The sequence below is a fragment of the Nyctereutes procyonoides genome, unplaced genomic scaffold, assembly GCF_905146905.1.
Source record: "Nyctereutes procyonoides isolate TBG_1078 unplaced genomic scaffold, NYPRO_anot_genome, whole genome shotgun sequence".
In the NCBI taxonomy this organism is placed as follows: domain Eukaryota; kingdom Metazoa; phylum Chordata; class Mammalia; order Carnivora; family Canidae; genus Nyctereutes; species Nyctereutes procyonoides.
Window position 1 is genome coordinate 13,330,768 of NW_026575044.1, and position 27,319 is coordinate 13,358,086.

General features: G+C 44.0%; 1 protein-coding gene across 2 annotated transcripts; it reads left to right on the forward strand.

The window, feature by feature from the left end:
• Positions 1-15,412: 15,412 nt before the first annotated feature.
• CD5L (CD5 molecule like) lies at positions 15,413-25,996 on the forward strand. 2 transcript variants are annotated; one of them, XM_055324160.1, is made up of 6 exons: positions 15,413-15,559; positions 18,152-18,178; positions 21,274-21,594; positions 22,637-22,954; positions 23,682-24,002; positions 25,063-25,996. In XM_055324160.1, the coding sequence occupies exons 1-6, from the start codon at positions 15,532-15,534 to the stop codon at positions 25,068-25,070; spliced, it is 1,023 nt and encodes a 340-aa protein (XP_055180135.1). In that variant the 5' UTR covers positions 15,413-15,531; the 3' UTR covers positions 25,071-25,996. The 2 variants fall into 2 exon arrangements, with proteins under 2 accessions (XP_055180135.1, XP_055180136.1); XM_055324161.1 differs by having other exon boundaries at positions 21,274-21,588.
• The last annotated feature ends 1,323 nt before the right edge of the window (positions 25,997-27,319 follow it).

Here is a 27,319-nt window from a genome sequence, read left to right on the forward strand (position 1 = left end):
CATGAACAAAGACTGACATGCCACTGAGTGGTCTATTAGTGTGAGGAGGGTTAGAGCATTGCCACGTTCTTCTCACCTGCTGTATGGTAGGGTTTCATCCAATCAATAGAGGGTTTGCAGGACACAGAGTCAGAGGGAAGGGCTTGGGATAATCACTTGAACTGTGGTAGCTCTCGATCCTCTCTCCCCTAAACAAGCGTTCCCAGCTCCTGTTGCTCTGCAGCCCACTTGTCCAAGTAAGACATTGATCCCCTAGGCCCTTGGTTAAGGCGGGTGGTCCTGGGTTGCTGGAGCCCTTGGACTTCCATTTCCTGCTGTAGCAGGCCCACCTGAGCCTTTATGTCCCCTCTGGTTTATGCCAAATTATCCCCAAAATAACATGAAGGAAATACGTTGGGAAGCATTGACTGGAAGTACATTTTCCTTTTGACTTTATCTTGTATCAGTATCCTCTCCGCAGATTGTACTAGTGACATGCACATGCACGCCTAGCCACTGGTCCTAGCACAGGGCAGTGATTCTCCAGGCTGAAGCAGGCAGGAGGGAAGGACCTGCCGGTGTGTATCAATTCCTACTTACAGAAACTGGGGAGAAAGTGGATGTCTCTGCCAGCACAGGTCTCAGAAGCTCAAGGAGACTGATTTGCTCTGTTTTTCTTTTCACCTTCCACCTACAACCTACCTTTGTGCATTTAGGTAATTAAGAAAAACTTTTCTAGATCAGGTGAGCTTCTGTGCCGCCTGGAGCGTATGATCTCCATTAAATTGTTACAGATGAAAATGGCTGAGAGCCATTGATAGTCAATCCTGGTTCTTCATTTATCATTTTGTATTAGAGTTTCCAAGGTGACAGCTTGCTGATTGCTACCTTGTGAAGCTCTGGGCTGCTCCCTCGGAGTTGGGAGCTACCAAGCCCTATCAAAACAAATCTACAAATGATTCTTTTCGGTGGTGACTTCTGTTGGGAAGAACTGGGCAATGGTCTCTCCCTTCTCTCATATGTTGAATCTTGTGTGTCTGCGTTTCCCAGAGTGAGCATTTTTTTTTTTTAAATCCTAGGGCTGCATCCTCAATGTGCAGCTTCAATCATGATTTTGACTCTGAATCAGATTTGGTATTTATGACACCCTCTGTTACTTCACTTCCCAGTGCACTGGTTCAAACATCTTTGTATATTTTGACATTTACTTTCCTCTTGGGGGGATATTTCAAAAATGGGATTACTGAACCAGAAAGAATTTGAACAGATCTTTTCACATATTGTGAAATTATTTTTGTGAAAAATTACCATTTTTACATTTTTCAATGCTGCTAGCAATATACTTGATTATTTTTTTAAAGATTTTTATATATATTTTTTATTAATGAGAGACACAGAGACACACACACACACACACACACACACACACACACACACACACACACATAGCGTGGCAGAGACACAGGCAGAGGGAGAAGCAGACTCCATGCAGGGAGCCCAACGTGGGACTCAGTCCTGGGTCTCCAGGATCACACCCTGGGCTGAAGGTGGCGCTAAACCGCTGAGTCACCCAGGCTGCCCAACATACTTGATTCTAAACAACCTTCCATTATTGCAATGTGTCCTTTATGTGTATTTTCATTAATGTAACTGCATTACCTAGGAAAATATTGAGATATAAGTACACATGCCTTTCTCTTGTTCCTCTACCTAAGTAGAATTCACTGCCTGCTCTACTCAGCATCCAGCCTTGATAGAGCTAGTGGGATGGAGAAGTCCAGAGCTGAGGGACTGATTTCTGGAGAGAGGGCACAGGGGTAGCTGGAGAAGAAAATACTCTGAACAAAAAAGAGAAGAATGTTAGAGATGGAAGAGGTGAAGAAAGAGGAGAGTAAGGGGAACCAGCATTGGAAAAAGGTTTTTTGTTTGTTTGTTTTTTGGTTTTAGAAGAGTTGCTATACTGAGTGCAATTTTGAGGGAAAAAGGTATAAAAATGAGATATTAAGGAAACATGGCTTTGTGTTTTGGATGCAATTTCCTTTTAAATAGAGTTAGGAAAGATAATCTTCAGTATGACTTCTACACTCTTTGGCCTATGATATCAACAAAAAGGAATATATCCCTATCAAGTTATGATGATCTTCAAAATACCCACTCTTTGGGCTCCCCTTGAGGAGCCTCCTCCTCCCTCTGCCTGTGTCTCTGCCTCTCTGTGACTCTCATGAATAATAAATAAAATCTTTAATAAAAACAAAAACAAAAACAAAATACTCAAATTTAAAAAGATATTGCAGAGAACACTGTGAAATCTTACTAATGCTCACTGGGGAAATAATACAATTTTGACCCCTGGGTGTATTAGATGAGGAACCAGAGCTCTAGTGTTAAGTGAGTTCATTCATATGAAGTCTAAAGTAACTCCTCCATAGGTCAGACATTGCTTTTCGACCCAGCTTCCAAAGAATTACAGTTTCATAATAGAGTCTTTCCTAGAAGGAGAAAGGTTTTGGGTAGCCTTTTGTCTTTCCCTCCACCTAAGACAGGGCCTCCTAGGGACTGTGCGGCCATTCTGTGCACCATCAAACAAGTATCAAACCACAGTTCCAGACCACATGCTTGCCAGCAAGAAGTGAAATTCATGGTGAGGAGATGGTAGAGGAAGACCCCTAGCTGTTGTAAGATCCCTCCCCACCTCCCCAAGGTTACAGGTTGGCTGATCTGGAAGGTAAAGTAGTATCAGGGATTCAATCATTCTCTGTGAGGTCTAGCTGATGCCTGCAATGTCCCCCATGAGTGTCACAGACTTGGTAACCAACCGGAACTTCCCAGGATGTGGGAAGGAAAGGAGACCCAAGAGATAATCAGAGAAGAGTGACATCTGGTGGCACCAAGAGGGAGGGAAAAAGTAGACCCTTTAATTCCACAAGAGGCAAATACAGTCAGATATTTGAATGACAGCAGTCAGCTAGTCCTATCAATGTATTTTCTGCAGGACTGTGACGAATTTCCAAAATATAAGGTTTTCTAAACCAAATTTTGGCAGACACTTTGGCTGAGCCAGAGAACTCCACCCCAAAGGGTGGCAGAGAGCAGCCGTGAGAACTCAGCAGAGCAAGATTATACCAAGGGCAAGGATGAACTTTGAGGTTGAAGGGACTCTGAGTGACCCAATTAGATTTTTTAAACCTCCTTAAATGATCACAATAGTTTCCCTGGGTAAAAACTTGGCAGAGATTAAAGCTAAAGTGTTGATATTCCATATATGCCTCACCCTTGTCCTTTGTGGGAAATCCCTTGTTTGTGCTGCTCAGCTGTGCCGATCAATATAATCGAAGATTATATTAGATCAATATGATCCAATGTGAGTTTTAGAGTGTGTTTGAAGGTGGACTGAGGACACATAAAAGACTTTGCCAATACTTGTGGTAAATACTGTCAATATATTGAGTAATAACAGCAACAAAAACTAAAAAACAATATGTAATACAAGGTTTTGCTAATGGAAGTTTAACACATATATTCAGAGGGGCTTGGAGATTAATTAAATTTCCTAGACACTTTCAACTGTGTTTGTAAATCCCAGTAGATAGTCTGACTAATAAATCTCACATACTTAAGTAATCACAAATCAATAAATCACATTTAGAAATATGGTGCCTATTATGTTTTCTGCAGTGATGTTTACAAAGAGTACAATTCTCTTACAACTTTCAACTTAAAGCCACAATCTTAAAGGGCAAATTCCTCCTCCACCATCGAGTGGTTTGCTTTATTTATTTGATCACCCAAGAAAAAAATGTCATGCTAGGATTTCTCTGTGAACAGTTTGGGAAATATCCAGAGTAACATCAAGATAGATGAGCAGGACCCCATGTTGCCACTCATAATGCTTGCCCTGTGTTTACTCAAAGCAGCTTCCTATCAAAGGTTTGGAGCTCTGACACCGTTAGTTAGGGTACTAGGTTCTCTAGAGTCCCTGCTCCCTGGTGTTCAATGCATCTGGCAAGGTGGTTGCTAAATTGCACACCACTGGCCACTCTTATGAATGCAGAGACACCATTTAGGCTTTTATTGAATTAGGTGACCATATGGATTCTATTTCTATAATATCAGAGAAATGAGAGCTTGTATAAATTATTAAATGGAAAGAAAAGTTATATGCCAATAATTAAGAATATTGGGGTTCTTTTCTTAGAATATAATGAAAATTATTTCTTAATTAGAAAATTTTTTAGAGAATTATGCTCAAAACACATATTAGAGCTCAAATAAATATTGATTTTTTTCTCTCAAAACACCTCTTGCAATGATTTAGAATTGTGTAACATGTGTAAATAAATCATTTATTTGTTACACATTTTAAAAATGGCATTCATTTTAAAAATGGTTAATTTATTAGGTATTTAACTACCCAAATTATCTTAAATATTACAAATATTCAAAGCACCAAATATACAAAGATCATTTCTCAACACAGTAGAGAGTTAACAATATGTGTTTTCTTTACTTTGTAATATCAATTCCTACTCCCCTCTTTAACTGGGCTTAAGCCTCTGAGTCATGAAAGAAACAATTTTTACATTTTGATGTAATTTGGAGTTACTAAATATTAGGAATTTGGTTAATTGCTAGTTATAGAAATCTGAGTGATGATAGCTTTACAGTGTTAGGAATTTGTTTTCATTTCACCTGAAAAACATTTATTCCTGCAAAAGTGGGTTCTTCACAAAGAGGATCATAAAGTCTGATGGGTTATGCAGGGTCAACCCTTCACTCACAATATTATCTTCCTCCTACTGAATTTGACACTTTTGTCATTTTCAGTGTCTTGGGCTCTTTCTAGCTTTCTTTTCTGTCATCCTTAGCACATGGCTTTATCCTAAAGGTTACCTCAAGGTTGCAGCTGCACATTCCCATGTGAAATAGTCAGAAGGAAGAAGAACAGCAAGCCTTCCATGTTGAGTTAGCCTCATTCCCTCCAATGAGGGATATTCCAAACAGCTTCCGTCCATGCACCATTGTCTGGAATGCAGCCATGTGGCCACTCCTATCTGCAGAGGAGCAGGTGGGAACCTGAGTGTTCGTCAGTCACATCACTGCCCCCTGCTGTTACTAGACAGGCAGGGAGTGGACTGTCTGGTGGGCACAGCAGCCTCTGCCACACCTTGCTGACCACCTTGGCTTTATTATGTAGGTGGACTGATGATGCATGTAGGACATCTGAGATTACAGACTTCTAGGATTACTTTCTCCAAAACTGTGAAAAGTAAGTTGAGCTTTGTTTTCTTTTCTCCATCAGTAGAGACTTCAAATCCATTACCTATAAATTGGTTAGTCTAGCTGCTCACTGTCCCCAGATGCAGATTACATCTTGACAAAATTTCAAGCCTGATCTGAGACTATGAACCCCCTCCCCCCATTAGGTGTCTGTTTTATATACTGAGAACAGTGGTGAACAAGATAAATAGCATCCTGTCTCCTAAGGAGCTCCTAAGTGAGCCTGAGGCAACCTATCAAGTCTCCTGCAGGGGCTACATTTGAGACAGGGAGATGAAGTGCATGGAATGATGACCTGAGACCTTTAGGGGTATGGACAACTTAAGAGACACCGATATGTAGGGATGACCTTACCTGAAGACCAAATGGCATGATCCAGACATCTACATGAAGAGAAAGTATCTACTGAGAACCAGATCCCTAATATGTGCCTTTCTGTACTCTGTCCTGCACACACGTGATCCTGGAGTCCTTCTCAAGGATTAAGTGGAAGGGGGAAACATTGGGTCAAGTGAGAAAACTCTGATACAGCAGAAGTTAACCTGTATTGGCAAGATTGAAGTCTATTTATTGGGCAGTAGGAAGAATGGAGACTAGAGATAGAAATTCAACTTAGTTATAAAGCTTATGAGAAAATTGTCATTGTTGTGCACTTGGTTTATGAAGTATTATATTTCTGTTCAGTATATCTGGTTATAAATCTAATTGAATCAGTATCATCTAGAAATCATTTTGGTGTCAGTATGTGGCATGGTGATTAAGATTAGTATTTGAATTAGCATTAAAATATATTCTAGGACGGAGGCCAGGGTGGCTCAGTGGTTGAGCATCTGCCTTTGGCTCAGGTTGTGATGCTGGGGTCCTGGGATCGAGTCCCACATTGGGCTCCTTGTGGGGAGCCTGCTTCTCCCTCTGCCTGTGTCTCTGCCTCTCTCTGTATGTCTCTCATAAATAAATAAATAAATAAATAAATAAATAAATAAATAAATAAATAAAATCTTTAAAAAATATATATATTCTAGGAGATATTGATGGTCAGAATCACTAGAAGGTTTTTCATGTAATTTTGGATTGAATACAGCTGAAAAAAAGTAAACTCACTTATGTTTTGGCTATGCAAAGATAACTGCAGATATGAGAAAGTTTTTAATTTTTCAGTGAGATTCAGGTAAATTTTAATAATAAAGTAAGAATTACATTGTGAAGATTTTTAGAGGAAGACTTATAATCAAGGTAGATGTAGGAAATACCAATGATGCTCTTGGTTCAGGATTGTTATTTTGATTTGAGTATATATGAAACACATGGCTTCAATTTAAGGCTAAGAATGATGAGTAGATGCCAGGTTTGGGCTTCATCAGGGTTTGCATTGAGAGTAAAAGAGTCCAGATGCACATGCTCACTTCATTGTCTTCTTGAGGATATATTGAAGCAAAGAGAGACAAAAGATGGGATGTCACATAATCAGATAACTCATACTTTGGGATCAAGTTGAGGGAGCAACTCAAGTTGCCTGTCATGGGTTCAGGCTTAGAGAAGACCAGGAAATGGACTGATAAAAAAATAGAAATAGAAACAAGTCAAGGGCTGGGGAAAAGGAAAGTGTTGGAAAGTTCAAGGAAAGAGAAGCCACATTCAGAGGTTGGGGGGTGGTGTTTAAAGTTTTAGAGAAGTAGTTCTAGGCAATGACAAGGCCCGAGCCATAGGACTGGGAGGGAGCGAAAGTAGGAGTCTCAAAAGCTAGGAGTTTAGGGGATTGAGAAGAGGCTGTCAGTAAGAGACTTATCCAGATGAGGGAGATAGGGTGGGATGTGGGGGGTGGGCAAGCCTAAAGATGTGTGGGAGTAGGCAGTTGGCTGGAGAATATTGATGTCTCAGAGGTGAGAAGCCAAAAATATCAAGAAGCTTACCCACTGTGTTTTCTTCTAGGAGCTCCATGGCTTCAGGTCTCACACTCTAGTCTTTCATCCATTTTGAGTTTATTTTTTGTACAGTATAAGATAGGCATCCTGTTTCATTCCTCTGCCTATGGCTGTCCAGTTTTCCCAACACCATTTATTTAAAAGACTATTTTTTCCCTGTTGTATATTTTTGGCACCTTTGATGAAAATTAATTGACTAGATATGCATGGGTATATTCCTGGGCTCTGTTCTGTTCCACTGATGTATGTGTTTATTTTTGTGCCAATACCATATTGTTTTGATTACCACAGCCTTGTAATGTAACTTGAAATCTGGAATTGTGATGCTTCCAGTTTTGCTTTTCTTTTTCAAGATTACTTCGGCTATTTAGGGTCTTTTGGGGTTCCATGTAAACTTCAGGGTTCTTCATTGTAATTCTGTGAAAAATACCATTGATATTTTGGTAGGGATTGTATTAAATCTGTAGATTGCTTCAGGTAGTATGGACATTTTAACAATATGAAATCTTCCAATCTATGAGCATGGAATGTCTTTTCATTTGTTCATATCTTCTTCAGTTTCTTTAATCAATGTCTTATCATTTTCAGAGTATAAGTCTTTCACCTCTTTGATTAAATTTATTCCTAAGGTATTTGGTTGTTTTTTTTTTGTGCAATTGTAAATGGCATTGTTTCCTTAATTTCTCTTTTTTCTACTTTGTTATTAGTGTATGGAAGCAGAAGATTTCTGTATATTCATTTTGTATCCTGCAACTTTGCTGTATTCAATTATTAGTTCTAATAGTTTTTGGTGTAGTATTTAGGGTTTTCTATGTATAGTATTATATCATCTGCAGATAATGACAGTTTTACTCCTTCCTTTCCAACTTGGATGCCTTTTATTTTCCTTTTTCTTGCCTAATTGCTCTGTAAGACCAAAGAACTTCCAGAACTATGATGAATAAAAGTGGTGACAGTGGACATCCTTGTTTTGTTCCTGATCTTACAGCAAAATCTTTCAGCTTTTCACAATTGAAGATGATGTTAGCTGTGGATTCATCATAAATGGCCTTTATTATGTTGAGATATGTTCCTTCTAAACCCACTTTGTTGATAGTTTTTATGATCTTGATAGTAATGAGCAGATGTTGAATTTTGTCAAATACCTTTTCTACATTTATTGAAATGATCGTATGGTTTTATCCTTCGTTTTCATGTGGTATATCATGTTGATGGATTTGCAGATATTGAACCATCTTTGCATTCCTAGAATAAATTCCACTTGAAGGTGGTGAATGATCCTTTTAATGTATTATTGAATTTGGTTTGCTAATTTTTTTTGGAGAATTTTATATCTATGTTCATCAGGAGTATTTGCCTGTACTTTTCTTGGTAGTATCTATGGTTTTGGTATCAGGGTAATACTGGTCTCATAGAATATATTTGGAAGCTTTCCTTCCATTTTTGGAATAGTTTGAGAAGAATGGGTTTTAACTCTTCTTTAAATGTCTTGCAGAATCCACCTTTGAAGCCATATGGTCTTGAATTTTGTTTGCTAGGGAGGCAAGGGCTCCTGCACAGAGCCTGGGGTGGTAGGAGGCAGCCACAGAAAGTGCTTATATACTAATTTAGCAAATGCTTCTTTGTTTGTTATAGTCCTGTGGGTCTTGTGAATGATGGCCCTGTTGGCTATCAGAGATCAATGAGTTGGGGGCATATCCCTTGGGTGAAAGCTGTAGAATTTGGAGTGCTAGATGTGCGGTCTAAACTCCTCCTCAGGGGGAAACTGGAAGTTGGAGGTTCCTCCCTGAATTAGGGTGCTGTGCCATGGGTGGGGTTTGTGGTGAGAATGTGTCTCAGCCTTTCCTACACATTTTAGTGTGGGTATTTTCTGAGTTGCACAATGTGTAGGAGTCACTTGACTTGTTTCCAGATTTCTCTCAGAGGGAATCAATCCATATATTGTATACTTGGTGTGTCCATGGGAAGAGGGAAATTCAGGAGCTCCCTATGTTGCCATCTTGGTGAGGTCCAAAAAGGGTTTTAACTCAAGTTGGCTCATAGCACTTCAAGGTTAATTACAAACTCTAGTCCCCTGGTTTCACAATCTTTGAACATGTCCTGATAGATGGTCTAGAACTCATGTTTCCAGATCTTAGGGCCTCTGCCTATAATGTGATCATGTGAAAAATCAGATTTATGAGTAAAAGAGGCACTACTAATGATTTTATAGGGGAGTTATGAGAGAAGTTAAAGAATTCACATTACTCCTGCACAACAGAAAATAAAATCAAATAAGTACCAGTTAAACATTTTAATTCATTCTTCCCAATGTATCTCTTCTTAGCCTCAGAGAAACCGATTCTTGGTTCTACCCCAAGAGATATAAGATATCTGTATCTGTGTCCATGTTTACATCTGAGTCTGTACCTGTATTAATATACATCTCCATAGAGTTTCTCCATTTATACACTGAGGAATTTTAGGCAACTTACTGATATTTTCAAATATCAACAGTTAATATTAAATTACCAATTTATTTAAAATAGTAATTAATCAATTATGAATTATAATTTATATTATTTATGATTAATATGATTATAAATCATTATTAGTCAAAATTAATTAATTAACCAAATAGAAAAGATAAAATGTTATTCTAGAAATGTTACACATACACAGTAGCATTCAAAATATACTGCCTTCTGATATGGCACTTCTCCTTCTAGAGTCTTGAACATGCCTGGCACACAAGAAATAATTAGCCTGTATTTCTAGTTAAATTAATAAAATTTGATTAAAATCTTGTTACCAGCTTCAAGGGCACTGAAAGAGCAGTGACAGAGAATGTCTATGGTCTACTTGTCCTGGACCCCTTCTTATTCTCCATACCCTTGGCCCTCTTGTAGGTCACTGTCATCTCTGCATTCCATTCCCATCCTCTTTTCAGGAACAGGTGACGTGTTCCAGAACATAATAGAGAACAAGAAAATAAACAAAAGAAACTGACACCGCACCCAGACCCGTGGAATGGGATGGTGTGAACATTCAGAAGAGGAACTGTAGAATCGGGAGAAGAGACATCTGGACCGGACAGAACAGAAATGGTTCTCTTGGTCACGCAGATTAATGAAAATCATCACCTCTGGGTGAAGAAGGATTGGCCGTTGACAGAGAAGCATTTTCACAGTGGAGTAGGAAGCACAGTAGACTATGCATTGACTCATTGCAGAACACTCATTTCACCACTTAGATAATGTCCTCCATAGTAGGGCAGCAAAGTGCAGTGATGTCCAGTAACCCCTGGAACACTTCCCAGTCTGGGGCTGGCCCGTCAGACAGTCCCTCTTACTCTCTTCTCCTAGCCCTGTACTGGAATATTTATTCTTACCTTACCAGAATAGGATTTTTTTTTAACATGGCAATGCCCATCTTTCATAGGTACTAGGTTTAGGGTCAAGGATGTTCAAGGAATGAGTTTTGGGTCAGAGAAGAGCTAATGTAGGCTACTTAGCACTAGGAAGCAAGCCTTTACTGCTGGCTACTTATCTGAGGTATCATCCCCTAGAGTACTTGCTTTGCTGTCACTTTTGATTTCCCATTTAAAAGAGGAACACGAAAGTAGATTAAGCAAGATTAAGTTAGTTAAATATTGATTCAATAAAAGGCAGAAATGAAAACTGATCATTCTAGCAAAAAAAAGTCTTAATCCTACTCAACAAAGTTACTTGCAAAGGGCCAAAGTATCTTGCTCAAGGTCACACAGCTATTAATTGACTGAGTTAGAACCATCAGGAACACCTTCTCCTGCCCATTGTGTCCACGTTGCCTTGTATAGGTAGAGGGATAGAGGCCATGGTGTGTCCAAAAGGAAGAACTGGCAGGAAATAAGTATTCTGTTCATGTGGGGTTTGTGTGACCGAAGGAAGATCTGAAAAGCTAACAGCAAATGGAGGTCCACTTGCCTCCAAAGCACATGCTCTCAACTTCTTAACTCAAGTTGGCTCATAGCACTTCAAGGTTACTTACAAACTCCAGTCCCCCGGTTTCACAATCTTTGAACATGTCCTGAGAGATGGTCTAGAACTCATGTTTCCAGATCTTAGGCCCTCTGCCTATAATGTGATCATGTAATGCCTCTTTGTAAGGATGATTCTGAGCAAGTTGAGAAAAGCACAGGCTCAAGTTCCAGGGCAGCGCACAAGAGGGACATCAGGACAGCCAGGGCCAGTTGTCCTGCTAGCTGGACATGGACAGCCAGGCAGGATGCAGATGGGCAACGAGGTTTCCTCTCTGTGGTCCCCATTCTCCTGACTACCACTCCTTGTCCTTATCTCTTGGATTTCTCATTTTGGGTGCCTAAAGAATGAGAGGTCACTACAGCGTCACTGTTCTCCTAGCGTAGGATGCAGCCCAGGTGTCCTGCCTTCCCCTCAGTGTGTACATGGGTCCCCAGACTGATAGGTTGCTGCTAGTTTTTAAAGAAGTTTTTAAGACCTTTCTCCTGACACTGATGAGAATGTTTTTGTAGCTCTGGGACTTGGAGACCAAAAAAACCCATTAATAATGATCAACAAACCATAAATAATGGAATATCTATTAACAGGGCATGTGACTATCTACAGTTATGGACAGTTCATGTTCTCTGCGACAATCTTTTCTGTCTTTAGATTTTTCTTATGATGAGTTGAAAAAAATATTTTCCTGCAGTTTCCATACATAGGGCTTGTTATCTCTCCAGGAATCCCACAAAATAATTTTGCTCCAAATGTCTGATGACTGTGCTTATACCCCCTCAACCCCGAGTTCTGGATCTATGCCTCATTCTGAGCTCCTTCTCAATCCTGGACATAATTGGGGTGGAGGAGGAAGGCAGATAAACAGATGAGAGGAACAGAAGGGGATCAGGGGTGCTAGTTATAGGTGTTTACAGATATACAGAAGGAAGAGCAGTCAAACCCACCAGAATCCTCTTTTCTAGATCTTTTGCTTTTGGAAAATCAGAGCAAAGGAAACCTAGTCATTCTGGCAACCATCTCAGAACGCCAGTTCTTACCTGTTCCTCCCAGAAAGCACACCCCAGTGACTCTCACCTGTGGGATCAGTCCCATCTGTCCCAAAGACAGACCTACATAGCATGGATGCACATTCAAGCCTTGTCCCCCAAAGAGTGACTGCAGTGAATCTCCTGGAAAAATAACCTACCCATCATTACAGTGGTGGACCCCTGTAGACTTGGTATCCTGTTAGCACTTCTGATCTTCTTTTGATCATGCAATCCCCACATAAACAGAATATTTATTTCCCACCAGTTTTTCCTCTTGGAGAGCCCATGGCCTCCATCCTTCAGCCCTTACAAGGCAATGTGGACATAATGGGCAACACATTGTGTTTCTGATGGTTCTGAAGACTCAGTGATGTTCTCTGGCTGCCAATAGTCATTCACTCATTCACAGAGTCAACAATATTTATTGCATGCCGAGCTCTGGGAATATGAAGGGGGAAAACTCAGGTGGTTTTCTACTCTCACAGAGACCATTAATAATTGGCATACTCATTACTCATAGAGAGGTTTCACCTTGGTGCTAAGACAGCAGAACAGGTAACTCATCCTTCGATAGAGTTCTCCAGTGAGCGTCTTCTGTGCTCTGAGGTGTGTCATGGATAGACATCTTCCAGATAGTGATTCATTCCCACACAGCTTTGGGCTTCCCCCATCCCCTGTATCCCACCAGTGTCCCTCATCTGGATAAGACTCTTACTGACAGCCTCTTCTCAATCCCCTAAACTCCCAGCTTCTGAAACTTCCACCTTCACTCCCTCCCAGCCCCCTGATCTGGGCCTTGTCATTGCTCAGTACTTCTTCTCCTCTAAGACCTTAAACACCCCTCTCCAAATCTCCAGTACCTTCCCATCCCATGAACTTCCTAAGCCTTGCCGTCCCCACCCTTCCTCAGAGACATCCCCTTTCCCACAGCTCATTTCTGTTTTCATTTTTTCTCACCCCTTTTCCTGGCCTTCTCTATGTCTCGTAGGCCCCTTGGGTCGCTCTCTCAGCTTGAACCTCAGCTTGGTCACCCCTCAGCATACTTTCCTTATGAGCCTCCAAGTCTGGATCTGTGAGGCCCACATCTCACCCTGACCCTATGACTGCACTTGGAGAGGGTGTCACAGCTGCCACATGATGCTCCCCACAGAGGCCGGTTTCCAGCCCTGTGCTGAAAACAGTTTCTCTGCTCACCCTTACCTGGGTCCCCTTCCTCTCCATGATGGTTTCAGCTTTCACCACTTTTCAGAGGCCTCTGTCCAATCCAGCCTCCCTGGCTCCCTGGAAGCAATGTATCACCCATAACACCCCCTGGACACCATGCCTACCCTGTGCAGTCCCTTACTTTCCACCTATGGTTGCTGACACTTATCTGTATTTTCATCTTCTGTCATGTTTTTTACTTCCAGAAATCTGAGAATTACCTGAAACCATTAATTACTCTCATGTTCACATCCAAAGAGTAAAGTCTTCTTATAGATTCTACAGCTAACTAGGTCATGCAGCCCTCCCCTCCCTCAACAGCCTTCGCTGGCTCCCCATGGATCAGTGTCTCTTTGCTAGCTTCCCTGAGTCAGACTTTCCAGCTCCCCTCCACACTGCAGACAGAACACACACTCCACGTGTGTCCCATCCAGCTGCGCCTCCCTGTGCCATCTCCTTTCCTTTCTTCAAGTTCCTGACCCTGCTGGAAAAATATCATTTGGGTGATAAGGCTTTTGTCTTTATTTTTTTCTCCCTTTTCTTTCTTTCATCCAGAGTTCCACATGAGAGGAGGAGAAATAAATCGAACCCAGAGACCTGAGCTCTCTGATGGTTGGTGGGCCATGGGCTACAGGAGGTCCTTTCTCCTCCAAATGCAAACTTAGTAGGGTACGTCTGCCTCTGAAGCTGAAGGTAAACACACAGTATCTGGGATCCCAGCCACAACCTAACTGAGATTCACCGAAAGGAAACTGATGTTTTTAGCCTATTCTGCATCCTGAGTCTATTGCTGCATCATTTAAGAATTTTGAGAGGGAAGGTGTGATTAATTAGCATTTACAAACCTGTTTGTAATAGCCCCTCCACTATGTGTACCTTTGGACACCAGTATCCCTGACACCTGTCCAGGCTGAGATCCAACCCTTCCAGACTAGCCTTTGTCATTGAGATGGATGACACTGTTTTATTCATCTACACATGCAGAGGGAAGCCTTTCTTGCTCCAATTATCTAGCCCATGACGGCTACAGGACCATGTCCCTGGGAGTGCCAAACCCCTCCATCCATCAGCATGTTCCCTGTACCCATCACATTCCCCCAGGACTCAGGCTGCTCAGAACTCTACTGAAAACAATAATAAATAGGTGAAGAAATACAGGATTAAACAGGGAGATCAGTAATGAACCAAGCTTTGTGAAGAATGATCTGAGTATTACAGAGACGTGAAGATGTGTCACTGTGGAGGGAAAACCACCATTTGGGGAGTGGTGGGAGCAATGTTAGCCTATAGAGTTGAGTGCTTCCATAGTGTTGAATAGTTCTTGATGCACAGTGGTGCTTAGTAACAAGGCTGCAGGAAAAAACTGGGGGTCTTACTGTTCAACTGCATCCATCAGATCCTGGTCCTAAGAATGACTTGGTTTCATTACCACAGGAACCTCTTTCCACTCAGCTTCCAAAGATGGGCATAAACCAGGACAAAGGAGAAGAACAGATCCATGGACTAAGCCCTCTGCTTCACTCTGGAAAAGCTGGTTTGAAGGAAAAGCCAGCCCGAGATGCAGAAATTGACAACTTGACTCTGGATTATGGTGCCTCCAAGGGCAACTGTAGATTTATTCTACAATCTCTAGCGTCTCCATTCTCCAGGAACTTCCATCTGAGGTGAAGGAATCAAAGTTGATCTATTGTTCCTCATGAACCACATGTGGAGGTCAAGTGTGGTCTCATCTTTGAAGATAACATGGCCCCATTCTGGGTACTGACCTTCCCTTGTGAGAGCTGTTTGCCCCGTGAAGGGACTGAAGCAGAGGTGGATGGAACTGGGATACCACAGAACCAGGCCAGGCCAGCTTGGGGCTTTTTGTAGTTTCCTTTTATTTTCTGCATCTTTCTGCCCAGTTCCGGTCACCTCCCTTCCTCTGGGGATATGCTGAGCTCAGCAAATCCAGCTCCACCCATCGGCTTCTGGTCATCTGTTAATGCTTCTGATAATGCTTCTGCTGCAGACAGGACCTGCTTCTCTCTGTCCTGCTGGCACACTTGTGGCCAAAGCTGACTATTGCTGCTCTGTGGCTTCCTCCCAGCCTCAGATTTTAGGTCAGCATCTCCAGCAGCCTGACTCATGGCTCTGCTCTTCTCCTTGATCCTCGGTGAGTATCTCTGCCCTTGCTGGCTGAGGCTTCAGAGTCTGCCCACAACTTTCATCAGAAGAGCGCTCTCCCTGTCAAGCTGGTGGGGTTTTCAAGGCACAGCTTCTCCTGCTCTCCTGCCTTCTCTATAACTGGCAATTTCTAAACTTAATCTATGCCTAATTTATAATTTACTTTGATCACCAGGGTTTTTTTCTATTTTCTTTTATTGAACTGACAAATTTATTATAGTTTTCCCCTATTTCCCTTTTAAATAAATTTCCCTAAGTGCATTCTTTTTAAAAAGACAAATGAACTGCAAGACAAATCCCTTTCACAGATCACACTGTCCAGTTTCCTCTCAAAAGTGTTTTGTATAACATTTCCTTAGGGTACACCCAGATTAATTTACAGTAAATGTGGATTTTGGAGTCAAAGGGATCTGAGTTTCAATCCTTGTTCTTTGATTTCTTAGCTGTCTGAATGATTAAATTACCCTCCCTCTCTGGAATCCTATTTTCATCTGTGAAATGAAGATAATATTATGTTCTTCAGAGACTTGTTAGGAGACTTTTCATGAGATAATGTGAGCTTGGGGCACCTAACAATGCCTACTAGGTCCCTTCCCTAATCAGTCACATCCATTTTATTGTCTGTTTTTTTTTTTAATTTAAAAAAATTTTAATATATATTTTTTATTGGAGTTCGATTTGCCAACACATAGTATAACACCCAGCGCTCATCCCATCCAGTGCTCTGCTCAGTGCCCATCACCCAGTCACCCCATCCCCCTGCCCACCTCCCCTTCCACTACCCTTTGTTCGTTTCCCAGAGTTAGGAGTCTCTCATGTTCTGTCATCCTCACTGATATTGTCTTGATGATTCGATGCATCACCAAAGCCCACATTGGTTGGGCATTTATGTGCTCTCTGCAGGGTGCTATGTTCCTAAACACTGATACATCCCCTGTATCACCTGAAAGCTAGTCCTGCCCCATCAGGAGCATCCTATCACCTCTCCCCAGCTTTCCTTCAGCCTCACCTCCTTCATGAAACCTCTCTGGTCTAGCTACCCATAGTCATCCACCCTGCTCGAGAGTTTTCAAGTCACTCTTGGGCTCTATCATTTTCATAGCTGCATATCAGGCTTGACACCCTCAGTTTCCTTTGCATGAGCATAGGCTTTGTGGTCTTTACTAAATGCATGGGGTGTTATGTGTAATACAAACTTGAGATTTAGACAGTTATAGACAAGGTCTCACTGAGTCTAAGAGTGGCCACGTTCTGAAGATTATGGACATAGGGTTGTTTAGAAATTATTTGGAAACAAAGAGAAGAAAATATTCCAGAACAATCCACTGAAATTCTTGGATTTGCCTGAAAGGCTCCAGACAAAAGATCTCCTTCAGAAATATTCCATAAGATATGGGGAGGGCCATGTCTATTCTGTCTGCAGTTCAGAATACCTAGGGCCTTGGGGAGCAGTGATGGACACAGGGCTCAGGACTCTCGGTGGCATTAGAAGGGACCCTAATGAGGAGAGGAGCCCAATCACTCAGAGGTCTTTTTTTTAAATTTTTATTTATTTATGATAGAGGGGAGAGAGAGAGAGGAGAGAGAGAGGAGGAGAGGGCAGAGGGAGAAGCAGGCTCCATGCACCGGCAGCCCGACGTGGGATTCGATCCCGGGTCTCCGGGATCGCGCCCTGGGCCAAAGGCAGGCGCTAAACCGCTGCGCCACCCAGGGATCCCGACTCAGAGGTCTTATAGGAGAAACTATGATGCCCTATGATGTGCTGGTGCTTAAGCCTGGGGGTTTGGAACCAAATGTAGAGCTGCTTTCTGACCTGTTGATTAGGGGTCAGCAAATTACAACATACAAGCTAAGAATGGTTTTTATCTCTCTAAATAATGGGGAAAAAAATCAAAAGAAGAGTAGTATTTTGTGACAGGGAAATCTAAATTTCAGTGTCCATAAACAAAGGTTTATTGTAGCATGGCCATGTTCATTCATACCCATATATACACATGGCTGCTCTCGTGCTACAGTGACAGAGTTGGTGGTGGTAACAGAGACCATGTAGTTACAAAGCCCAAGTTATTCAAGGTCTGGCCCTTTACAGAAAAAGTGTGCTGGCTGTAGTCTGAATGCAGTGCCAATGGTACAGACAAATCCTGCCATTTCCCTAGCTCCATGCTGCCCCCATGGCATTGCTGTCCTCCACATCAGAGCCCTCCTGGTGGCCCCCCACATGCCTTCCTGTGGAGCCCAGAGGCTGCACACCACCCCTCCACTTCAGGCAGTAACTGATCAATTTAATTGGCTAGAATAGAAAGTGAAGCTATCCATGCCTGGGGCAGGGCAACATCTCGTGTACAAGGAACACGTTGGGCTGTAGTAAAATTGGTCTTTGTGGTTCCAGTCAGTGTCCATGTGTCCTTCAGGGCTGGTCATTGCAGGAGTAGGTATCCCTAGGACTGACTTTGGAGGCTCTGTACCCAGCACTCTAGCTTCCTCACAAAGTCTAGCAAAGACTTTCTAGAGAGTTGTGTTGTTTGAACAAAGCCTTGGGATTGATCATATGATCTCACTTGCTTTCTTCTTCCCTCCTCAGCCATTTGCACTGGACCTGGCCTCTTAGGTAAGACTTTGTGGGGTCCTGAGAAGGAGGCCTCCAAACTCTGGGAATGGAAAACTTGAAGCTTCCTGAGGACATGGAGAGAGGCTCTAGTTCAATAAAATCTTAGTAGATTTCTCCTCCAGTTTTTCAATCCACCCACTCTGTTTATGTGGGTGGGTTTCCACCTCCAGAGTCTGGAAGAATTGAATTGTGGCAATGTTTCCTGAAGGAGGATTCCTTTCCACTTGGTCTCTGTGGCCTAAAACTCTTGGCCATCTCCAAGTAACAAATGGCTTTGTTTGGAGCTCAAAATGTACCTCCCTTCCTTGTAGGCATATCTGGGAGAGGAACTTCCTTTTGCCCTGACGGGTTCTACCTGAATGGCACTTTTGAACTAGAAACACATCTAGTGGTGTGCAGCATGTGGGGTGATCAGAAGTGGGCAGGCTGGATTTCAGTCTCCACTGACCACCTGTGTGAGGGGTCCTTGGACCATGTACAAGCTGCACAGATAGGCCTATCAAGAGGAAGGCTATGATCTCCAGACTCAAGGGGGTGCTGATTGTGGACTATCAGTTTCTTATACATTATCCCATTGGTCCTCTCTCTTGATGGTAGAGGCTTTACCAGAGAAGAAGAGCAGCCACAAACTCTGGTGTGGACATGGGGGACCTCATACCAGTGGGATGCAATTCAACTCTTTCAGGAGTGCTGCTTTGGGTTCTTAGTCTAACCATTAGATTACATCGTCTTTTTCCTGTGGTGTCAGGGCTGTCCTCCCTGCTTGTACAGGGACCACTGCTCTCCAGCTTTCTCATGGCCTAGGTCATTGCTCCTCCACCCCTGCTCTTGAGTGGTGAGCCAATAAAGTAGGCTTGAGGACACTGCCCAGGAGGCAGCTGCCTCAACTGGCCTTTCTGCCCTTCTCTCTGGCTTTCAAATCTCTTCTCAGCTGGATTTCTTTGATACTTAGGCTGTTTCTTTCTTACATATTTCTTCTTTCCTAGGAGGTGTTCTCATCGTCCTTTCCATGGAAAAGAAAACTCATTTAAAGCCCAAATTTTACAATTCAATATCAGATAACATGCGCATGATTGTGATAGCTGGTGTATCCTGGAGTACACAACCATGCCTGCCTAAATGCTAATCTTGCAATGACCCAAATGCTATTCCTGGGTGACTCCTCTTGAGTTATTTACAGTCTGTAAACTTAGCAAAAATGAAAACTATGCAAAAATGAAAACTCTTCTTAGTTTTTTGTAGTTAAATTTTAAAATCTATTTCTAGTCTTCATTCCTCATTTTGCTTCCCTCAAAAAACACATGGAAGAAAAGAAGACACAAAAACAAATGAACAAATCAAATGTCAACTTCCAATGTACTTTAACATCACCCAAGTCAGTGTTTTCTCACTCAGCAACTTCTTCTGGTGTTGATTCCAGGTTTTAGGGAGTTTGTGCAGAGCTGAGACAAGGTAGGCAGTGGAAGATCTGGCCCTTCAAAGTCATTACATTAGTGCAGGTGCCTGAGTCACCCACGCGTCCCACGTAGTTATAGGTGACACTGTTAGGGTAGGTCACAGACCAGCAGTCACATGTGCCCCAGACCTGTCTGTCTAGTGCATTATCCTGGCGTCTCACTTCAGGCTCTTGAAGGGAGCTGAGAGCATAACCACATACATGTTCAACATGCACAAAGCCCAGCACACCTTCTGTAAGAGATGTGGTGTTCAAATTTTTACACTCCCCACTCAAATCCTGGAGGCTTCAGAATCACCCCACATTGCCTAGATGAGGGCATTGTGTGGAGTGTGGTCATTGAGGAGTTCAGTGGGACCAGTTGGGAAAAGGCCATGAAGGAGAACAAGACCATCAAGAACACGTCTAAAGAGTGAGCTCCTACTTCTCCCTTCCAAAAGGAGGAACGACTGGGGCCAATAGCCATGCTGTGCTGTCCCTGCTGCACCCTGGTTGGTGCCTGTGAATGTAGCTCACCCAGGCCACTGGTCCGTCTCTGCAGTTTGCTCAGCTACCAGCTTCTTTATGCAGCTCTTTGTCCTTTCAGCCCAGATTCTGATGTAGCCTATTTGACATCCTTTCTCTTCTTGACTTTTGTGTGATCTTTTAGAAGAATAAATATTTTTATGTGGAAAAAAAAAAAAGGCCATGGAGGCATGGCCTATTCAGCTCTTCTGTATCATGCTGTCACTCAGGGGTTGCCAGAGACCTTGTAGGGTTGTCCGAGACCTTTTAAATAATATCTCCTGGAGGGCAACAGTGCTGACTATATTGTTCATTGGTGTTCTCTAAGTTTATAAACCAATACCTGGAATGGAGTATGTGCTCAACAAAACTGTGCTGCCTAATAGGCTCTTCTCTGCTCTCCCACAGCCATCTATACTCTATGTCTTTGTCTTGGTGGAAGAGGAAGAGGATTTCCATTACCCTTTTCCGCGCTCAGAGTTATAGTCAGGAAGCAGAAACATGTCCTGGATTCCTCAGAACTTATCTGGATGCTATGGGGAGACTGTTTCCTACCCCAAGCCCTGATACCCTCAAGATATGAATTTGATGCATCAAAGCTCTGACCCATCCTTTACCCACTGTTCTCTGCATTCCTCTGAGCTGGGTTCTTGGATGCAGGAAGATGTGGTAAAAAGCAACAAGGATAAAAAAAAAAAGAAGAAGCAACAAGGATGGGTAGTGGGGGGATCATGGATATTAGGAGAGAAAGAGAGTCAGGTTGTTCAGCCAAAATTATTCCTAGACACTCTGCCTCAGTCTGGCTGCCACAGGGAAAGACAGAGTCAAGAAGAAGAGACAACCCAACAGAGAACATTACTTGTGTTCTGACTGGGGGCTTCCACTGCTCAACAGTGTTAGTATATATACGTAGGTGTCTCGAAGTAGAGTTTCTTGGCAGGGTAAGTTAAGAGTGGAGCAGAACGAGAACTCAGGGATGGGGTCCTAAAGCTCCTCTCCCTTCACTTCCCTTTTGAGCTCTCCTTTCTCAGCTCCCAATATCCCACACCCTCTATGAGTGGTGGAAGAGTTCCCAGATGACTGAGTTCTCTCTGGGCTCTTCCAAATGCCCAGCTAAGCTCCCATATCTTTTCAGAGTCTTCGTCCAGAGTGCGGCTGGTGGGAGGTGACCACCGCTGCGAAGGGCGGTTGGAGATACAACGGTATGGTGAGTGGGGTACCATATGTGATGATGGCTGGGACATAAAAGACGTGGCTGTAGTGTGCCGGGAGCTGGACTGTGGAGTGGCCAAAAGGGCACTCAGTGGTACTTTATTTGGACCACTGACACAACAGCAGCAGAAAATCTTCATCCAACAAGTCAAGTGCCATGGCACGGAAGAGAACCTGTCTCAGTGTGAAGAAGAAGATGCTTTTGACTGCACCCATGAAGAGGATGCAGGAGTCGAATGTGGGTGTGAGTACGGCAGCTCCACACTCTGTGCCACCCACCCTGTGGGGCATGCTAACCTGTCTTACTGTGGACTTCACAAGTGGCTAACTAGCTCTTTGCCCTTCGCATCTTATTTTTCTTAATTGTGGGGCATGCAGACAAACATTATCCTTAGTTAGTATTATTCCTGCTCTTTGGTTGAGTTGATACATTCACCTTAATTTTAACCTAAATGAGAGCTTGCTTCTCTCCTTCACACACATACAAGCACACCTAGATCCATCCACCACTAAGTGTTGGTTGAAGAGTATAAGCTGTGTGTGGAGTTTGTGGGAGCTATGGGGAAGAAAAGGGCTGGCAAGGTATGACTTATGTTTCTTGGATTTCAGCCCTAAGAAAACCAAGTACAATGCATGCTTTTCCAGATCTCAAGGGTTCCACCAACTAAAGAGTGGACAAGAGATACTCTTAGGAAACCAACACAACACTTTGCTTTCTGTGCATTAATAATCCCCTCTCTGTGTGAACTTCCCATTAGACTGTGATTTGGTGGAGGCGCTGGTCCAAGTCTTTTCTTTGTTTTCCTGCAGACAGGGAAACAGCCATTAAATCTTTATGTCTGATGCTGAGATCTCATTCCTACTGCTTAGAGAGATTGAAGGTTGGGAGCATTCATCCATGATACTTGAGTGATAATGCTGAAAATGAATCAGAAAGTTTTTGGGCTTGGACACATTGTGTATGTTACTATTGCATTTTATTATTTAAATATCTACATGATCCCTCTACTGTCCTCTTGTGAGGAACAAACAAAAATATGAATTTGAAAATAATTTGAAAAACTAAAAATGTTACAGAAACAATTAATACACTTGGAACTGAAAAATGACATTCACTCCATTGATTCACTCATCCAACTCTTTCAACAAACATCTATTGGACAATGCTAAGCACTCTAGACACATTGTACTAAACACCAAGAACAGAGGGATGGTGCCCATGGGGCTCTATTCTGGGAAGATCATGTCCTTGCTTGAACAGACACCTCCTCTTTCCTTTCCCATAGTTCCAGAGAATGTGCGACTGGTTGATGGCCACAAGCGCTGCCAGGGCCGAGTGGAGGTGAAGCAGCAAGGGCAATGGGGCACCGTGTGCAAAGGAAGCTGGAGCTTTGCAGCTGCCAAGGTGGTTTGCCAGCAGGTGGGCTGTGGGCGGGCCATACTGACCCGGAAATGCTGCAACAAAGCCACCCAGGGCCAAGGGCCGATCTGGCCGAGAAAGGTGTCATGCTCAGGACACGAAATCAGCCTCCAGGATTGCCCTTCTGAAGTTTGGGAAAAGAACAACTGCACCCACGATGAGGACATGTGGGTGGAATGTGAAGGTAAACTCCATGAATCCAGAGACTGACTAGATTCATTCATGAATTTGATTAAAGAGATTCCATTCAACCAATGTCTATGGAGAGCTAGTTATGCATCAAATGACAGCAACAGAGCCACTTAGTTGTGCTGCTGATCAATTCTTATGTTTTTATGTATTTGTTTAAGATTTTTATTAATTTTTTTGAGAGAGAGAGTGAGAGAGAGCACATGCAAGGCGAGGGAAGGGAGGAGAGAATCCCAAGCAGACTCTGCATGGAGCATGGAGCCTGATGCCGGGCTTGATCTCATGACACTGAGATCATGAACCCAGACAAAATCAAGAACTGGGTGCTTAACCAACTGAGCCACTCAGGTGCTCCTCTTGTGTTTTTAAAATGCTAACAATAATGCTTCCCTTTCTACAGGAAAGTGCTTTCAGCAATAGTGAAGTGCCAGATTACTGTGAGCTATTACTATAATGAAGTCTACATAATAGGAACAGAGCATGCCACTCCATGTATTGTTGAGCTCTTCCATTTTTAAAAACTATTAGAAAGTCATTTCATAATATTAGACAGAGAACTGGAAGATCCCAGTTAAGGAAAGGGAATTGAGCCACACAGGTGGAAAGAAGATGTAGGCACAGAAACTCAGGGGAGGGTCTCTTGTGCTGATGGGATTTGAATGCAGAGTTGATCCGTCAACCCCTCTGCCTCCCTCCACCCTCCCTCCCTCCTGCACCCGCAGATCCCTTCGACTTGAAGCTGGTAGGAGGAGACAGCCCCTGTGCCGGGAGGCTAGAGGTGCTGCACAAGGGCGAGTGGGGCACTGTCTGTGATGATGACTGGGGAAAAATGGCGGACCAGGTGGTTTGCAGGCAGCTGGGCTGCGGGGCGCCCCTCTCTTCATCTGTCAAATTCCGGAGAAGATTTGGCCCTGGGGTCGGCCGCATCTGGCTGGACGACGTTGCCTGCTCAGGGAACGAACGGTCCCTGGAGCAGTGCCGGCACAGGTTTTGGGGCCATCACAACTGCAAGCACACAGAGGACGTGGCTGTGGTCTGTGCAGGTAGGTCCTGGGTCGGAGCTCATTGGGGGAGGGGAGGGATGGGGGCTTCTGTCACAGTGGTCACCTTCTTCACACTTACTTCACGGGATACAAGTGAAGCATTTGAGCAATAAATAGAAATAATGGTGATATCAGTAATAAACCCCATACTGTAGACTTACTGATGTGAGAGTAAGAGAGATTTTAAAAATTAATGGATCAACACCCTTATATTAAACACGAACAAAGTAAGAATCAGAGAAAACAAACAACTTTCCAAATTCATAAAAATTGCTTTGAAGTGATAGAGCAGAACTACAGGGACCAGTCCTGACTCTGAACTCAGGGCTTGGTCTCCCAGATGATCCCAACCCTCACACCTAAATTCTACATCATGTCACTCCATGGATGGTAGGTGAACCTGTTGGAATGGAGGTGGGGCAGGGGTCTCTTTGGGAATGCCCAAGAGACAGAGTCTTTCCAGACAGTGGGGGTACATAGGCATCTTCAGGGAAGGAAGGAGGAAACTCTGCCTCAACTTGAGCCAGGAAATGCAAGTGCAGCCCCTGGGGGCTGAAGCCCAGCTTGGTAAGCATGGTGGGAATGCAGAGCTGCTTGGTTTAAATACCCTGCTGTGGAGCCAGGTGAGGGCTGACGGTTGACCAAGAGCTTGACAGCAGCTAATGCCAAGAAAAGGAGGGATTTAGTCATGGAAGACTATGGTTTGAGCCCTGCGGCTGCCATTTGAGGCTCTGCAATCTTAGTCACTTGACTACTCAGGACCTCTTTGTTTCCATCTATAAAATAGAAAGACACTTGTCCCACTTACCTTGAAGAGTTTTGTGATTGTGTGAGGGTGAGATGTGTTAATATACGTGAACACTGTGTGTGGCAGCTGGCTGAGTAAATCCCTGGGATACAGCACTTGATTCCAACCTGGCTCACATCTGAGTGGGATGTGAGCCCACTTTTCTCTTTCTGCTTCTGGGGCCGGATCTTCTTTCTTAGCCTCTGAGTTTGAGTGAAATAAATCTCTCTGACGCATCTCCATCCTTACTGTACTTTATTCTTCTCTTTACAGAACAGTAGCCTGGCCTACCTGATGCCTGACCTGACCCCCACAGGCTCCAAGTGTCCCCTACTTCTCATAGGCCCTGCCCTGATTGACTGGGTCTGAGCCCTGGGCTGCAGGCTGTACCCACCTCCCGCTCTGCCCCCAGCAGGAATCTGAACTCTGTGCCCTGCCTTGCCCTAGAGCCAAGCCCTCCTGTCATTGCCTGGAGATGTGAGCTGTGGATTGCCCTCTGCCGGGGAAGATGAGCTCATAGTCCCCCTCTCCTCCCTGAAGGCCCCCATAGCAGCTTGGGCCTGTGCTGCCTCTTTTGCCCAGTCTGGGATTCCCAGACTGGTGCTTTGACCAGTGTGGGTCATCACTGGGCACCATCTATGTCTGTAAAGAACATGAAAGGAACCAGATCATTATGTGGAACTTGAGGGAGTATTTCAGCTCTCTTTCTCACACGTGGGGTGATCGCGTTGATAGCACGTCACTATCCTTCTACTCCTTGGTGGCAGCACATTCTTTCAGGAGCAGAGCAGTGTCCTGTAATTCTAGCTGTTTTCATGGTACTTGGAAACAATGGCTCATCCCCTGAATGCCTGTGATTCAACACCTTTGCTGACCCTCCATAATGGCTAGCCGACGTGGATGCCGTTTATCAAGAAGAATCTCACAAATGCATTCTAAATCATCCAGAGAAACATGTGTTGGTGATGCGGCCGCCTCTGGAAGGAGGGGAGGCTGAGGCAGAAGGAGGTTGGGGAGGCGGGACTGATGCCTTATGCCAATCAGATGATACCACTTTCACTGTATCTACTCAGACGCTGGCGCCTGCACATCTGGGGCAAGGCACAGTGATGATAAGGAGCCTTCAACTCTGAGGCTAAGCTGAGCTGAGCACCTGCTTATGCCTGCTTTTCCGCTGCCTAATAAAGCAGACCTCACAGTCTCTACAGCTGCCTTCCCTGCTGTGTGCTCTTCCTGCCACTGGGAAGCAGGTGTGTCAGCTTCTTAGCCATGGCCTTGGGGGCAGCACTGGGTATTAGAGAGCCTGCCAGCAGTAGGACCAGGTGTGATACAGAGCTCTATCCTCCTCTCTTCCCTCGCAGGGGAACATAGAGCACCCTGGTTTCGTAGTAGAGAAGAGAAGGCCCCGACAGACATTTGGGGATCTACCCTGCTTACCCAAAGAGATTTTGCTTTTGTCTGATCAGCTCTCTCTATCTGATGAGGTCTTCCTGATTTTCCCTACAGACTAGTGTCCTGTTCCCTTTAACCCCACAGTAGCTGGAATCCAGAGGCTCGCTGAGCTGACTCCACTGGGCCATTGAAAAGCTGTTTTACTCTCAGTAGAGCGAGTAGGCTTGGAATTTCACAAAAGAACTCCCAACTCCCCTTAATTTCTACATAAAGATTTAGTTTGTTTCCATTCCAGTAAGTCCCCTGAGAACCAATCAGGATAAAAGTAACAGCTCCTGGAAGAGACACGGTGGATCCTTTCCAGAAGGAAGAGCTGACAGTAGCCTAGATAATCAGTGTCACTGAGGAGGTGATGTCCACAGTGGGCATGGATGAAAGAGTGCATGAGGGCCTGAACGGATGAGCATGGGACACTGGCTGCCAGCGCTCAGACACCGCTGTGTCTTGCTGGACACACCGCTAGCTTCTCCCAGGTACCTCTTATCAGAAGACACACCAGCCAGCACCCCCAGCCCCTCCTTGACAAAGTCCGCTCACCTCGAGCTCTGCATTCAGGGGAAGTACTGTGCCCGGGAGGTCAGGGATTGTGAGTTGGTTTACACCTTCTCCTCCAAGAGGTCTCTGAGACCTGACTCCTCTTGACCCATGCCAGGGTCCATATCCTCAGGAACTCTGCACTCCTGGGCCACACATGCAGTGTGCACCCCTTCAGCTGGCCTGGGGCAGACAGGGCCCTCTAGGCCTGTGGGGCTGGGGACTGGCAGTAGCCACCTGCACAGTCTCCACTGCACAGAGGGCCCCTGCCCAGGAAATCACCCCAAGGCAGCAGCTGCAGATTTGCCATAAGCAGTACCCACCTGGACTTGCTGCCTGACGGGGTCCTGGTCCTCACCATATACAGGGCTCCTAGATCCATCTTTGTACAAGACACTGTGAGCAACCCTCCAGCTTGCTCTGGTGGGCAGGCCACTCTCCTGCCCCTTTGTTGTCACTGTGATATTGTCCCCTGGGTAGGTGAGCTTGCAAGCTCAGGGCTTGCATACACCTTGTTCCCCAAGGCCATGCTTGGGACCCTGCT